Source organism: Microtus pennsylvanicus, chromosome 5, assembly GCF_037038515.1.
Source record: "Microtus pennsylvanicus isolate mMicPen1 chromosome 5, mMicPen1.hap1, whole genome shotgun sequence".
NCBI lineage: Eukaryota > Metazoa > Chordata > Mammalia > Rodentia > Cricetidae > Microtus > Microtus pennsylvanicus.
Window position 1 is genome coordinate 60,995,293 of NC_134583.1, and position 15,460 is coordinate 61,010,752.

A 15,460-nucleotide genomic window follows, 5' to 3' on the forward strand; every position below is an offset into this window, starting at 1 on the left:
AATCAAGTAAGGGAAGGCACTCGGGCAGCCAGCTCTCTGTCACACTCCTTCCACTTTGGTCTACTAAATCAGAGGTGAGAAATCAAGCCTCTCTTCCATGAAGCAGGTCTGCTATCACTGCTGCTACCTTTCGTGAGTATCCTATTTGCTAGATTTGTAATATATGTTCAGCAAACAAAACCAGCAAATCTGGAAAATGCTCTGTGAAGCCAGATGGCAAAGGTGTTTCTCTCAGAGCTCCTCAGTGGGAACACTGCTGAGGAAGTAGTGGGGATTGAGCCCTCACAGGCTGCAGGCTGAGTTTTCAGCTTAGGCATTTTGGTGAGGTTTGAGTTTTTAATATGGTGTAGGTGTGTTTACATGATAAAATGTTTCGGGAAAAAATTGAGTAGGGATGCTCGCTTCGGCAGCACATAGACTAAAATTGGAACAGCACAGGGATGATTAGCATGGCCCTGCGCAAGGATGACACGCAAATTCATGAAGCGTAAATTTAAAGAACATTGAGTAGGGGCCAAATGTTTCTCTGGCCACACCTTGCTCAATGATAGATGGAAATCCATCTCCTACAAATCCAAAAGTATGCAAATTACCTCTAGGTAGTTTATATTTGGGAAGTATAGAGATAGGAAATCTGTGACAATAAGTTCTCTCTGGGACAGGGGACACTCTAAAAGTCGTGTGTTGGGGAGTGGGTTAAGGCAGGGTCCTTGGTGTATCTGTCAAACTGCTGTCATTCTTTGGGCTAACTAGGGGGAAGGGTGTTGTGGAGATGTGGGGGACAGAAGAGCCCTCTGCCCTGCATTTACACGGACTCAAAGCTGTATCTCAGACGAGACACTGAACACTTTGAGAGCCCATCTGGCCAGTCAGTGGTGCCTGCCTTAGAGTTTCCTTAGCAGCATTTCCGAGGCTTGGTGTAAAGCCCAGGTTTACGATGCAGAAGAGATCTTTTCTTTCATCTGCAAGGGATTTTACAGACCCAGAGAGGGGGCTTTATAAGCTAGTATCACTGAAAAGACAGGAACTGACTGAGAAAAAAAGAATATTATGACTTTGATGAGGGGGTGTCGATACTTTTTCTTTTCTTTTTTTTCTTTTTTCTTTTTTTGGTTATTTCAAGACAGGGTATTTCTGTGTAACAGTCCTGGCTGTCCTGGAACTTGCTCTGTAGACCATGCTGTCCTGAAACCCACAGAGATCCACCTGCCTCTGCCTCCCAAGTGCTGGAAATGAAGGTGTGCACCACAACAGCCCAGCCTGACACTTCTTTTTGAAAAAAAAAAATGGTTTATTTTAAGTTCCAACTGACTGACCAATTTTCTGTTCTTTTTTTTAAATGTGAAATTTTTAATATTCATTTGAAATAAGTTCTTTTTGAAAATCTACTTGTTGACAATTTCATACATGCATAACATGTTTTGATCAAATCTACCCTCTATTATGGCCCCTAGCCCCTTCCCACTCCTGCTGAGCCCCTGCTGAGCCCCACCCCCTTCACGTCTATTTGATTTTTTGAGACAGGGTTTCTCTGTAGATTTTTGGAGCCTGTCCTGGAACCAGGTGCTGAGCCCCAACAAGCCCCACCTCCTCCATGTCTTTTATACCCAGTGAGTTTAATGAGGGTTCTTGCATGAGCATGGGTGGGTGGCTGTTTGTTGGAACATGAGGAATTTACCATAGGCAACACCAATGTATGCGTGAAAGATTCTGAATGAAGGAGAACCGTTGCACAGGATGGGGAGATATCATACTGAACTCTGATTCTGCTTGGTATCGGTTAGTAAACTGTGTTTACCACCAGTGTAAACATCTGCACAGTTGTTTAGTAGTCTGGAAACTTCTGTGGGGAGGGGGCAGACCTGGCCTTGTTATATTCACAGACGTAGTCTCAGCATTTGATATAAGCCTGTCTCAGGTATCTGGTGGAAGAATGGGTGTACTAGTCACTTGGCTAAGAATAGACTTGAAGGCAGTGTGCTTCTCTAGAATGTGGAATAATAAAACTAATGCAAAATGCTGAGCACAGTGTGGCCACTCACTTGTCAGAGCTCAGCAAACATGCTGTGTCCCTGAGGAGACCTTCCAAAATAGCTTCCTGGTAACCATTTTTCCTTTTCATGAAACAACACATCTGTTTGTTACCTCATTTACATGCGCCAGTCCATGACAGTAGAAGACTTTGTCTCTTTCATCCCCTCAATGTATTGTCTATATTTGCAACATTTCAAACTTTCAGTCAATATTTATTGAGTAAATAAATGACTCATACTAGCCTACAAAGCTTGGGTCAGGACCGGATCAAATTCTTGCCCTTTGTTTCAATTGGACCAGGAAATGTTCATTCTACTTCTTAACTATTTTAAAATAACATTTGTATTGAGAGAAAGAATCAGGGCATTCATTTTGAATAAATGGTTTCAATTTCTCACTTAAATTGCAAAATAATAGGGACAGCTCAAGTGATCAGCAATTGGGAACTACCAGCCTTTCAGTACAATGCAAGGCAGCTGTTTTTTTTTTTAATATAATATAGAGCTCTATGTACTGATATGAAGTGGCCTCTAAAACTACATTAGTGAAAACAGATTGGGTAGGTAGAATGGTGAGAATTTAGGCTGCCTGTTCTTTCCAGCCTGTGGAGAAATGAGAGTCGACAGTCATATTTGAGATGCTGAGAAACACAGTGACCCCTGGGAGGTAAAACTGGGGTTAAATACAAACCCTTCAAGACAGGAAGGGGATAGTTTTCAATGTGTGTCTTTTATGGTCTTTGAATCATTTGAAGACATTATACCAAGAAGTAAAAACCAAGATGGGTTTGCTTCAGAGAACTTAGTGTTGTCTCTTTTAGACAAAACTTTCCGTCTTTAGCATTCAGCACTGGGGTGTGTGTGTGTATGTGTGTGTGTGTGTGTGTTGGGGGTGGGGGAGGTTCAAAAGAACTTGGTCCTAATCCTGTTAAGAAATTGGAGTACAAAAAAAAAAAAAAGAAATTGGAGTACAGCCAAGAGGCCAGGTAGTTGCTTCAGCATGCAGCCAGCCAGTTGCTCTCTTGCTACCTGGCCCTGCCACCAAACAGAATGCCATTTGGGACCTTGAGGACTGAACCCTGGGGAAACAGCCTCAGGGTGATTTGGTTTCTAAAAAGGTGGCTTTTTCACATTGCTTTTTCTTCATAACTATTAGGTCAGAGAAAGTTCTGGGTGGTGCTTTCCCAACCCTGAACCTGAAGGAAAGTTTTACCTTGAGAAATTTCCTCCTTCAGTTTTTCTTTTAACGTTTTCTGTGAGTTCAGTTCTGAGCTGTTAACCAGACTGATCCTCAGCAAATGCTGTAACAACAGAAAGGCATTAGGTCAGCTCTGGCCAGTGCAGGGTGACCTGAGCCACACTTGCTATCAAACTCTTGAAATACAACTCCTGTAACCAATGAGCCGATTTTTCTTTTGTTTTACTTTCTCATTTTTATTAGTTCTTTGAAAATTTAATACAATGTATTTTGATTATTTTTACCACCACCAGCCACTCCTCCCAGATCTACAAGGAAACTGTTTGCTGGGCACAGTAGGGCAGGCACACATATGAGCTCACAGGGACTTGTAACAGCATGGAGAAGAGAGGTGGGCACAGAGCTCCAAACCTTAGCTGGAGAGTTATTAGCAATGAACTGATTTTTACAATTGCGCTTATATTAACATAAACTGCCTCACGTAGATGATGCAGGTATCACATAACTCTGGTTAAAGCATTGAGGCACCTCTTCGATCAACTATAACCCTAGAGTTAAAATTTCTCCCTTCTAAAAAAGCCATTTATTCGCTCAACAAATATTCCCTTTAGTTTTAATTTTTATATATACGTTTTGAGACAGGATCTCACTATATAAACTAGGCTGGCTTTGAACTCACAGAAGTCTGCTTGCCTCTGCTTAGCAAGTTTTGGAGCTTCAGGTTAACAAATTATTTTTTAATTGACTTTAATTTCAATTGGATCAAAAAACTGGATCAGAAATCCATACACTTTGAATCAAATGTGGTTATGAGTCCCAGGACAGAAGTATGAGGATGACAGTCACAGCTCTGAGTCTCACAGAATTTACCGTCCAGTACCATCAGCCGACTACAGCTTAGCCAGACTGCTGTCCACTTTAACAACTTTGGGAACCAACAGTGAGTGGTTTTCACACCTTTAAATAGTTGGGGAAGAAAAAGAGAAACAGTGCTTCATAACACATGAAAACTGCATGAAATTCAAGTTTCAGTGTTCATCGATAGGGTGTTTGGAAGAAATTGACCACGTTTATTTATTTATGTATTACCAACATCTATGGCAGAGTTGAGTATCACAACAGAAAAAGTAAGATCCATAAAGCCCGATACTCACATACCCTTGTTGGTGCCCTGGCAACATTTTGCATTATTGAATTCAGTCTTTGGTAAACATACCTCTCTGTCAGAGGTTCTATCAGTGTCTTTACTAATAAAATTTAAAGCTGAGATTCATAGAGTAACCACTCTTTAAATAAGCGGTAAATAGACCAATTCCATGATTGTATGATAAATAGGCAATGGACTTAGCCAACACCCTAAAGACTATCGTTTCTCTCACTTGAACACAGAAACTTGTTGCCTGGGAAATCTTGTTAAGAGATTGAGATCCACTAATTCAACAGATATGCAGTGGGACTCAAAAACTGTACATTTCTGACAAGCTTCCAGTTGTACTGATGGTTCCTAGATCCCAGGCTCTGAATGAGTGACTCTCAACTTTGGGTTATGCATTACAATCTGAGGAAAATTTAAAAAAATAGTATAGGCCCACTCCCTAAAATGCCGACTTAATTGGCAATGATGCAAGCATTCAAGTTTTTATAAAAAGCTTTCCTAGTGAGTCAGTGCATAGACAAGGTACCAAACCACTGCTCTGCTGGAGTCCTGTTGGCCCAAGGTAAAGCCATTCCAATGAGAATCCAAAGACCCAGGTTCGAGCCCTGACACAATAGGTAAAGTCTGATGCTTCCTCTGTTTGAGGTTCATTTTCTTTGAAGGTGAAAAACAAGGAGGCCCAAGCAGGATGATCTCAGAAGCTCAAGATCATGGACTGGTCAGTTTCTCACACAACGAGGTGAGACATCAGGGAGCCTGGGTTTCAAACGCATCCAATGCATTAACATGATGCCCAGCCACCACATCCGCGTAGGATGCAGTTTAGCTGATATCTGGTATCTTGTCCTGGTTGGACACTTTATCATTACAGAAATGATTCCATATAGCCAGACTGCCCTACCACACGGCTAGAATCACAGTTACAATTATGCTGTAATGATTATGAGAGCAGTATCTGTTTTATTGCAGGAAAATTGTGGGAAGCATAAGGAGGAGAAACTCAGTCACAATCCCTGGAACACTAAAACTGTAGTTTTAATAGCCTCGGCCAAGTAAAATGACATTGTGATCAAACGACTACCCACAGAAGTAAGGAGTAGTAGGTGGCTGGGAAGGACCTCCCTGCACAGAAGCCCTGTTATTATATCTCCAAGCCTGGACTCGATGGTGGTAGTGTGGCTCCTATTGGGAGCATGGGAACTGTAGCCTGTAAACCAGACACACTTAAACAGACAGTGCTGTCAGGCCCAGCTGGCACTAGGCTCCTCTTAGTTTCCTCACATGTAGATAATCTGTGGGGTGTGATATGGCATTAGATCATAAGCCTCTGCACAGTCACAAAAAGTTGAGAAATGCATGTAGAAAGCAATAATGTGGGTAGTCAGGACAATCCAGCCAATGGCTCTTACTGTTTCCACCATCTGTAGACACAGATCATAACAGTACATACTTTACAGGGGTTCTCTAAGGATTTAATGACAAAGAATACACAAAGCATCAAAGCAAATACCAATGCCCGGAAAATGATACTGAGTGGGTCATGATGGAGAGTTATGGTAAAACTTAGGTGTGCTTTGCGGTCTTACTACTTTGCAAACTAAACTAAACGCATGTCATTTTTGCTTGTCTTTTAGCTGGATTAGTCTGCATGGAAATCCCAAGTGCTAAAACATCCAGCAGCGCTGATGCTAGATAGCTCTTGTCGCCATGGCAATGTTACTTCATGCTAAGTGTTTGCAGCGCCTAGCAATTCCTGGTCCTCTAAGAGTCTTGTATAAAGATTACAGAACAGCAACCCCTCAGAACTTTTCCAACTATGAATCCATGAAACAGGACTTCAAACTAGAGATTCCAGAGCATTTCAATTTTGCAAAAGATGTCCTGGACCAATGGAGCAGTGTGGAAAAGGTATGGAACAAATGCCAGTCAGACTACAGTGACTGAATTGCAAGCAATCATAGCCCCCAAGAGTAGTTAGCAAGGACTGTAGAGAGTTTCGCTACAACGAAGGGGTGGTTAGGCGAAGTCAGTAGTTGCTTCTGACATCTAAGGATAGAGGGGCAGTACTGATGTACTCTAATATGCGGAGCAGCCCCAGAACAAGGTCTTATCCAGTCTATGAGGCCTTCGTGGCTGTTTGAGAAAGTCTAGGTTGTATTAATGCATCCTTTTTGTTTTTTCCCCCCACTTTTAAACAAAAAGGAGTAAAAAGTGATTTCAAGAGTCAAAATGAAAAGATATGAAGTATGGATACTTCCCTGGGGAGATGGTAGGATGTAGAAATTCTAACTTTTGGGAAAAAATTATCATGATAAATGAGAAAGGACTGTTCGCAAAAAACTGACATGGTTCCCAGCATGTAGAAATAAGAACTTCTGAGTGATCTGTACTTAATCCATGTATGTCCTGACTAATAACTGACTTGTCAGTTTTTGCAGAGAATTTGCTCCAATAAGTCAGATGAAATATAATTTAACTGTATAACACCCTCTAAGTCCATGATGGCTGTGCTTTCCTCAGGCTGGAGGGAGACTTTCCAACCCAGCCTTCTGGTGGATAGATGGAAATGGAGGAGAAGTGAGATGGGGTTTTGAAGAACTCGGATCTTTATCCAGAAAATTTGCCAACATACTCACAGAAGCCTGTTCCTTGCAAAGGGGAGACCGAGTAATGGTGATTCTGCCCAAGATCCCAGAGTGGTGGCTTGCGAATGTGGCCTGTCTGCGAACAGGTTGGTAAGGCTCACGCTCTGATCACATTGCAACAGGCAACTTGATCCACACGTCTAAGTAACCATGAGCTATTTACCTGGGTACAGCTTGCTGTTTGGCAACATTTAGTAACTCTACTTGCCAGATATGCTCCAAGAGTCATAGGTGCATCTCAGAAGGGTACAGCTATTTCAACATTCCTTTAATCTCTCCACCATTAGACTTTGTGTCCTTATCATAGCTTATGTTTTCTGTTCATGTTTGTGGTCATTCACATCTTCAGAATTTTCTCTATACTGTTTGCTATGCTTAGAATGTCTTTCCCTCAAAACTAAGTACATGAGCAACTCTCACTCAACTTGAAAGTGTCAGGTTTTTTGTTTGTTTGTTTGTTTTTAAAGATGTAATTATTTAATGGATATGAGTGTTTTCCCTGCCATGTGTGTCTGCATGTTATGTGCATGCCTGGTGCCTGCAGAGGCCAAAAGAAGATGTCATCAGATCCTGGGGAACTGAAGTTAAGGATGGTTGTGAACCCCCACATGGGTACTGGGAATAGAACCTGGGTCTTCTGCAAGAGCAGTCAGTGCTCCTAACCTCTGGGCCATCTCTCAGCTCTCTCAATCTTCAGTTTAATGTTACCTTCTCAGACAACCATACTCTGATGTTTCAAAGTAAATACTACTGTCTTTAAATGCCTGTTATAGTTACTGTTCTATTGCTGGAAGGGACACTATGACCTAGGCACTTTGTAAAAGAAAAGCATTTAATTAGTGGCTTGCTTACAGTTCCAGAGGGTTAGTACATTTCCATTATGGTGGGAAAGAGGCATGGTGCTGGAGCAGTAACTGAGAGCTTACATCTGATCCACAAGCAGGAAGCAGAGAGAAGGCAAGACTGGGCCTCTGGTTTGAAACCTCAGAGCCTCCAACAAGGACACAACCTCCTAATCCTTTCTGAATAGTCTACAATTGGGAGCCAAATATTAATGGACTTTTGGGGGCTGTTCTCATTCAAACCACCACAGCACCCATTAGTAGTATATATTACTATTTAAACTTTTGAGTCATAGTATCTGCCTATAAATATAACCTGCAATTCCCATGAGGGTTAGGTATGTTCCTAAAAGGCCATTAATACAGCATATCTTGTACCTTCAGTGCTTAGCAGATAGTAAATGTTCAGTAAAATATTTGTTGAATTAATGTTCTAGTTGTCACAATATATCACTGTATTATATCATTAGAGGATAGCTGACATATTCTATTTCATATACACATATGAATTATACATTGGAAAAGCAGAGCCTGTTTTCAAACAGTTTTTTACAAAACGAGTGCACTCATGATCATTGCTTATGTTCACTTTCTTAGTGAAGCCCTGATTGGCTGGCAGGATCAGGTATACATTCATATTAATTCAATAAAGGAGGCAATAAAATGGATGCTGGAGAGTCTTACAGAGAAAAAAAAATGGTACAGAAGGAGCAAAGGGGTTTGTAGGCAGACTCTACCTAGGAGCCGCTTCCTCTGTTTGTCCTGAAGCCAATGCACCCCTTCTCTGTGTCTTTCCTATGTGCCACCTCTTTATTCCTCTCTGCCAACATTCCTCTGCAGTCAGGCTATGTGCAGCATTGGTTGCTATTCAGATGCTTCTGGACCCCATGTGAGCCATCTGGTACTCCACTCAGGATCTTAAATATTTAAGCAGAATCTGATGGGTACAACTTTAGAATAAGCCAGGCAGAACAAGTCAGAGGCAACTTTTCCTGATCCCAACATGATTCCTGGGGCTCTTGATGGGAAGGGAAGCAAATCACCTTAGACAGATGAGAGGGAGACAATGAACCATAAATCCAATCGTCTAAAGAGTGTCAGTGTTTGTGGCGCATAGCCATTTCTCCCACTTAATAAGTAAACAGCTAGAGGCTGGGAAATGACTTGGGGTTAAGAGTACCTGTGGCTTAGTTGTGAGGACCAGAGCTTTAGACATCAATACCTAGTTCAGGCAGTTTGCAAATGCCTGGAACTCGAGTTCCAAATGATGTAATACCTTCTTCTGGCCTCTGCAGGCACCTGAACACACATGTGTACATATACTCATAAAACGCAGACACAGCACATACGCACATCAAAACAAACCCTAAAGTCAGATGTGGTGGTACACACCTTTAATCCCAGCAAAGGCAGGTAAATCTCTGTATTCAAGGCTCCATGGTCTACAAAGCAAGTTCCAACACAGCCAAGGCTATTTCACAGAGAAACCCTGTCTCAACCTCCCCCCACCCCACTAACTAGTGGTAAATGGATTTTTCTTTGGGCTGCCAGCTCACAGATAATGACACAGAGACTTACTATTAACTATAAAAGCTCAGCCTTAGTTTAGGCTTGTTTCTAACGAGCTCTTATAACTTACCCCATACTTATTAATCTACATTTTCCACATGCTCAATACCTAACCTCCATTAGGCCCATCCTAGTTACTCCATGTATGGCTGGAGGCTCTTCCTTTCTTCTTCCCAGGGCTCTCTGTCCCAAGAGGTGCTGCCTAACCTCTTCCTGCCCAGCTAATGGCCATTCAGCTCTTTATTAAGCCAATGACAGTGACACATCTTCACACAATGTAAAGGAATAATCCACAATAGCTAGCTGAAAATTGAAGTCTTAACTCAATAGAACTTGTATATTGCTTAGGATTCTATACATAGATGAAGAAAGGCAAAGATATGGTTAATACATAAGTCTGGATAAGGGCTGTCTTCGGGTGACTGTGGGGCAGAGAGAAGGACGGGGGTAGGAGACTTCCATATTGTTCAATTCTGTTTCTTACAGAGCGTGGCTTATATTGCTTATTTGCAAATAGAAAACAGAAGCTGTCCATAATTTTTTCTATTTTCATTTTCACATGTGGTATGCTTTGAAAATTTAGAGGAGTGTAATTGTAAGGTGACTTCAAAGGGAGTTTTGCTTCAACTGTTTGTGTTTATGGTGCGTGTGTGTGTGTGTGTGTGTGTGTGTGTGTGTGTGTGGTGTGGTGTGCATTCAGGTGTATAGGTGCCATGTGGAAACCAGACAGCTTTCAGGAGTCTGTTCTTTCCTTCTACCGTGAGATGTGGGGATTGAATGTGGGGTCAGGTTGGTATGCTTGAATAGCAAGCACTTTTACTCAGTGAACCGTCTCTCTGACCCTTTGAAGGAATTTTAAAGTGTTTAAGAAGACACCATTAAATGGCAGAGCAGTCCAGTGAATTTTAATGTGCCTTTAAAACAAGGGAGGTACTTGGCGATGAAGAAGAGCAATGCTCACCTGCAGTTCTAAAAGCGTGACGTTGGCCCAGTGGCATTGGTATCACTGGGAATTTGCCAGAAACAAATTCTGAACATCTTCTAAATCTAAAACTCTGGCACACAGCCTAGAAATCTACATAGATTTCTGGGTTTCTGATTCACATATCACTTGGGAAGGGTAAAAAAACACCCAGAGGTAAATGCCATCTACTACCTCTTAAAGACTGGGGGCTAAAATAGTGCATCCCAGAAGACAGATGTAGGGTAAGTACAGAAGTAGGTAGGTAAGTAATAGAAACAAAGATAGATGGCAGATTCCTCTTCTAAGGATTTATATTGTGTGTGTGTGTGTGTATGCATGTGTGTGTATGCCTGTGTGCATGCATGTGCACAGGGGCTGGAGTCACATGGGCTATTGTGAGCTGCCTGACGTGGGTGCTGGAAACTAATTTATGTCCTCTGCAAGAGCATTGGGTGCTCTTCACCACTGAGCCATCTTTCCAACCCAGGTGGTAGATTCTTTTATTTTCAAATTATTTATTTTTAATTCGTTTTTAATACACTGTATTAGTCAGGGTTCTCTAGAAAAACCCTAACTGTTAGGATGGCTATATACGTCCATATATCCTCATATATATGGGATTTATTAAAGTGGCTTACAGGCTATGATCTACAATTGCAACACAGGCTGTTTCTCAATGGAAAGTCCAAGAATCTAGTAGTTGTTCGGTCCACAAGACTGAGTGTCTCAGCTGGGCTTCCGTAGACGTCAGAATGCTGAAGAGACAGGCTCTAATGTCAGTGAAGAAATGTCCTTGCCAGCGAGAGTGAGGGCAAGCAGGGAAAGAGCAAGCTTCCCTCTCCGTGTCCTTTATAAAGGTTGCCACCAGCAGGTGTGGCAAAGATTAAGGGTGGATCTTCCAACCGCAAAAGATCCAGATTTAGGGTGGGTCTTCCTATTCAAATGACTTAATCAAGAAAAATCCCTTACAGGTATGCCCAGTCACTTGGATTTTTTTTAATTCCTGATGCAGGCAAGTTGACAACCAAGAGTCGCTATCACATACATTTTAATTAAAACATGATTACATTACTTCCCCCTTTCCTTTCCTCCCTCCAGCGCCTTCCATGTCCGCTCCCTCCAGTGCTTCCCACATCGCTCCCTGACTCTCAAGCTGATGGTCTCTTTATTGTTACATATAAGTACAGATAGATGCACAAACACATGATGCAATCTGCTGAGTCCTTTGCGTTTGTCTTATATGGTTTCAGAGCTGACCACTTTGTATTGCTAAGAATTCGGGCGCCCATTCCTGGGAGGGGCTCATTTCCCACGCTAGCAGTCATCAGTTGCCTGCAGTCCTTTGTCTAGGGGTGGGACTTCATGAGATGCCCCCTTCCACATTAGCATATCTATTCAGGCAAAACATCCTTTCATTCTTTGGGAAAGAAAAACCAAAAGCTAAGATGTATTACATTTTATTCTGAACTTATCACATGCTATAACTCATTTAATCCTGGAATAATTGTACAAGGGATGTATTTTTATAATCCCAATTTTACATATGCAGAAACTGAGGTTCACAGAGGTGAGGGGCTTATTAGGGAAGAAGTTTATGGGTGTCTGGCTCCTGGACACTAACACCCTACACCTTACATTGTAATTGACTACAGGCAAGAGGAGGGCCACAGAAAAGATACATGTGTCAAGAAAAATAAAACAATCAGTGCAGTGTAAGATCACTGAGCTGGAGTGGTTACATGTCCAGCTCCGGGTCCAGCGGCAGATTCTAACTCCTGCAATTTCACCCGTTATTAATAAGCTATGAAACATACAATGAATAGCTGTTTACACTGGAGATGTTTGGATGGAGAAGTTAAAATATGCAAAATAGAATAATACCTGGCACTGAAGAACATAATCAATGTTAAATACTATTTTTCAATCAAAATTCCTTCAATCTGAACATTATGGGTGATCTTCAAACACAAGACAATCACTCAGCATTTAATGTTCTCTTGTTAGGGCAAAAGGGCCATAGACTTGGAGATCTCTTGAAAGGCAAAAGTCAGAGCAATGGAAGACAAATAGATATCTTCTCTAGTTAACTCACAAAGTCATTCTGAGGCACACAGGACATGAATGTACTAGTTACAGTACCCTAATTTCCATAATAGAGGTTAACCTTTCTAAATATTATTCCTTTTCTATTCCTTTAGGGACAGTTTTAATTCCGGGAACCACTCAGCTGACCCAGAAAGACATCCTCTACAGACTACAGTCTTCAAAAGCAAAGTGCATTATTACTGATGATGCATTAGCCCCAGCAGTAGATGCTGTGGCAGCTAAATGTGAAAATCTCACCTCCAAACTCATTGTGTCTCAGCACTCCAGAGAAGGGTGGGGGAACCTCAAGGAGATGATGAGGTGAGTAGCCTCTATCTTAGAACAATGCCCCACAGAGAGAAGCAAGAAGGAGAAAAGTATTCAATTCAGTATAAGTGAGGTAAATGCAAAGGAAAGCAATAATTAGCAAGAATAATCAGCGATCATTACAGAACTAACAGTGCCAAGCTTTGAAGTAAGGAGTCTGGTTGAGATTTTTAAAAAGCGGTCCTTGAAGCTGGAGAGATGGCTCAGTGGTTAAGAGCATTGCCTGCTCTTCCAAAGGTCCTGAGTTCAATTCCAAGCAACCACACGGTGGCTCACAACTGTCTGTAAAGAGGTCTGGCGCCCTCTTCTGGCCTTCAGGCATATACACAGACAGAATATTGTATACATAATAAATAAATGAATGAATAAATAAATAAATAAATAAATAAATAAAGCGGTCCTTGAGTTGGAGAATGGTGTACAGGAGGCTTATAGGGAGTTCTCTTGTGAAAGAAGAGAAGGATGTAGGATTGAGCAGAGGAATAAATTAATTTTCTATGTATTCCCTATGAAACTCTCAGCTAACACACTGGGAATCCTGGGCTTTGAATCAATCCTTAGGGCTGTGAAAATCTATAGTATAAGACCCTGCAGTGATCACCAGTTTCAGATGGGGGCTGTCTCTAGCAGACTCATAATTGTGAAGGTGGCCATTCACATCACACAAGTAAAAGGGCAGAGATAGAGCTGTCTTTACCTCAGGACTGAATCCAAGTTACTGGTTCATACGCCAAAGAGGCCCAAGCACATAGGTGTTCTAGTCCTCCTCAGAGGTCACAGTCGGGCACAGAAACACTGTAGACTGTCTTTTGCAGACATGCCAGCGACAACCATACCTGCGTGAACACAAGGCACAATGAGATGATGGCCATCTACTTCACCAGCGGGACAACCGGGCATCCTAAGATGATTGGACACACCCACAGCAGTTTTGGTTTAGGATTATCTGTCAACGGAAGGTACTTCCATGGAGTCATTTGTGCACTGGCCTTTTAAATTTGTTTTTTAACAAATTACACGTTTTGCAAATTTAAATTTCTACATACATTTGTGTGCATGCAATTCCTACCACTTTAACAAATGTATACAACAGGGCTGTTTGTATTCCAGATTCTGGCTGGATTTGACAGACTCAGATGTGATGTGGAATACGTCAGACACAGGTTGGGCAAAGTCTGCATGGAGTAGTGTTTTTTCTCCATGGATCCAAGGAGCATGTGTGTTTGCACACTATTTGCCCCGTTTCGAGCCGACTTCCATCTTGCAAGTAAGGCAGACTAAAGGAGGTTCACCGTTAGAGATGTGTTAGCATTAGCGGTATCACCGATGGAATGGCAACTAAAGTAAATGCAGGGATCAGAGTTTTAAGATATCTACCTCTGCAAAGTCCACAAAGACAGGAGAAGATCTGAGTACATTAACACCAAAATAAAGTCTACACTGTGCTGTGCCTCTGGCAGATCAAACATTTCATGTGAGACAATTTGCTCTTTCCAAACTGTAGACCCTCTCCAAGTTCCCCATCACTGTCTTCTGTTCTGCGCCAACTGCCTACCGAATGCTTGTACAGAATGATACAATCAGGTGAGACGTGGGTAAAGGGACACTCAGTCAGGGGAGAGAGGAGGAAAAGGAAGTTAGAAATGAAACAGTTGTCTGTCCAACCAACAGATCTGACTAATCGGTAGAGGATAGTGGGTTTTTTTCTCTTCCTCCTTTGCTTTTTTGTCGACATTTCATAAAGATAGTCGCTCTGTCAAGATCAGGTTCCCACTAACAGAGAGAGGAAAGGGAAGATTAGACCATGTCTAGAGCTCTGAGTGGTAGTGAGTGGTTATAATAAAGGGGGTACTTAAAAAAGGGGGTATTTAATAGCAGTGACAGTTATTACTGAGCTGAGATAGTAGACAGGTAGTTCCTTTTTGCAAATTCTCCCAGAAAACAAAGGTGAGAATGTATGCATTATATCTCCTGGATTCCATTGAAATGCTTGATTGTTGCTCTGAAAAGAAGCTACTGTCTGTGTTCACAGCTCAGCACTTCTGGTCTCCTGTGTTGATGCAAAGCACAGCTCTTGCTCTAAAGAGAGTAAGACAGAGTTCATTCTGAGCCAAATAAAACTGACTATGGGTCAAGGACATGGATTCAGATGACCTTGAATGGCATGTTCTACTGTGGAAGCAATTAATGAACTTTCATAGTCACAGAGCAAAAGGAAGGCATGAATCAATGCTTTTGCCCAATACACTGGTGATGGCATCAGGTAGGCAGCCTAGAGGGGAACCAGAAAAGGACGCTTTCTGTAGATCTCTGGTGCTATAACAGTCTCAGTTTTAGAGTTGGGAAACCAGTGACCTTCTAGGTTTAACAATACATTTCAAGAGTTTTATCTAATAAAATGAGAATAAGATTAGATACATGAGTTACTAATAAATTACTGAGAGTGCCAAGGACAATTTTGGCCCTCCATCCCTGACATTCCATCTCACCACAATCATGAAGTGCCTCCACTTAGCCTGTGAGATCTTCCACACTCATGTGGCATCTTCAGAGAACTTCAGTTCACAGTTGAGAGGTGATTTTTAATAGATTTAAAATATTGTTCTAGAGCTGGGCATAGTGGTACACTTAATCCCAGCAT

The 15,460-nt window shown here is 41.8% G+C and overlaps 1 protein-coding gene and 1 non-coding gene across 3 annotated transcripts in view; both read left to right on the forward strand.

The window, feature by feature from the left end:
* Acsm3 (acyl-CoA synthetase medium chain family member 3) overlaps positions 1-15,460 on the forward strand; it is a 26,442-nt gene continuing 10,982 nt past the window's right edge. The window contains exons 1-7 of one of the 2 annotated variants that reach the window (XM_075972052.1): positions 1-132; positions 6,022-6,295; positions 6,908-7,118; positions 12,606-12,813; positions 13,635-13,778; positions 13,930-14,086; positions 14,324-14,403. In XM_075972052.1, the coding sequence (XP_075828167.1) occupies positions 6,095-6,295; positions 6,908-7,118; positions 12,606-12,813; positions 13,635-13,778; positions 13,930-14,086; positions 14,324-14,403 (1,001 nt within the window). In that variant the 5' untranslated portion in view covers positions 1-132; positions 6,022-6,094. The remainder of the gene's footprint in view (positions 133-6,021; positions 6,296-6,907; positions 7,119-12,605; positions 12,814-13,634; positions 13,779-13,929; positions 14,087-14,323; positions 14,404-15,460) is intronic. The other variant, XM_075972051.1, reaches the window with a different exon arrangement.
* LOC142851522 (U6 spliceosomal RNA) lies at positions 395-496 on the forward strand. Its single transcript, XR_012910833.1, has one exon. It is a non-coding gene; the product is annotated as a U6 spliceosomal RNA (small nuclear RNA).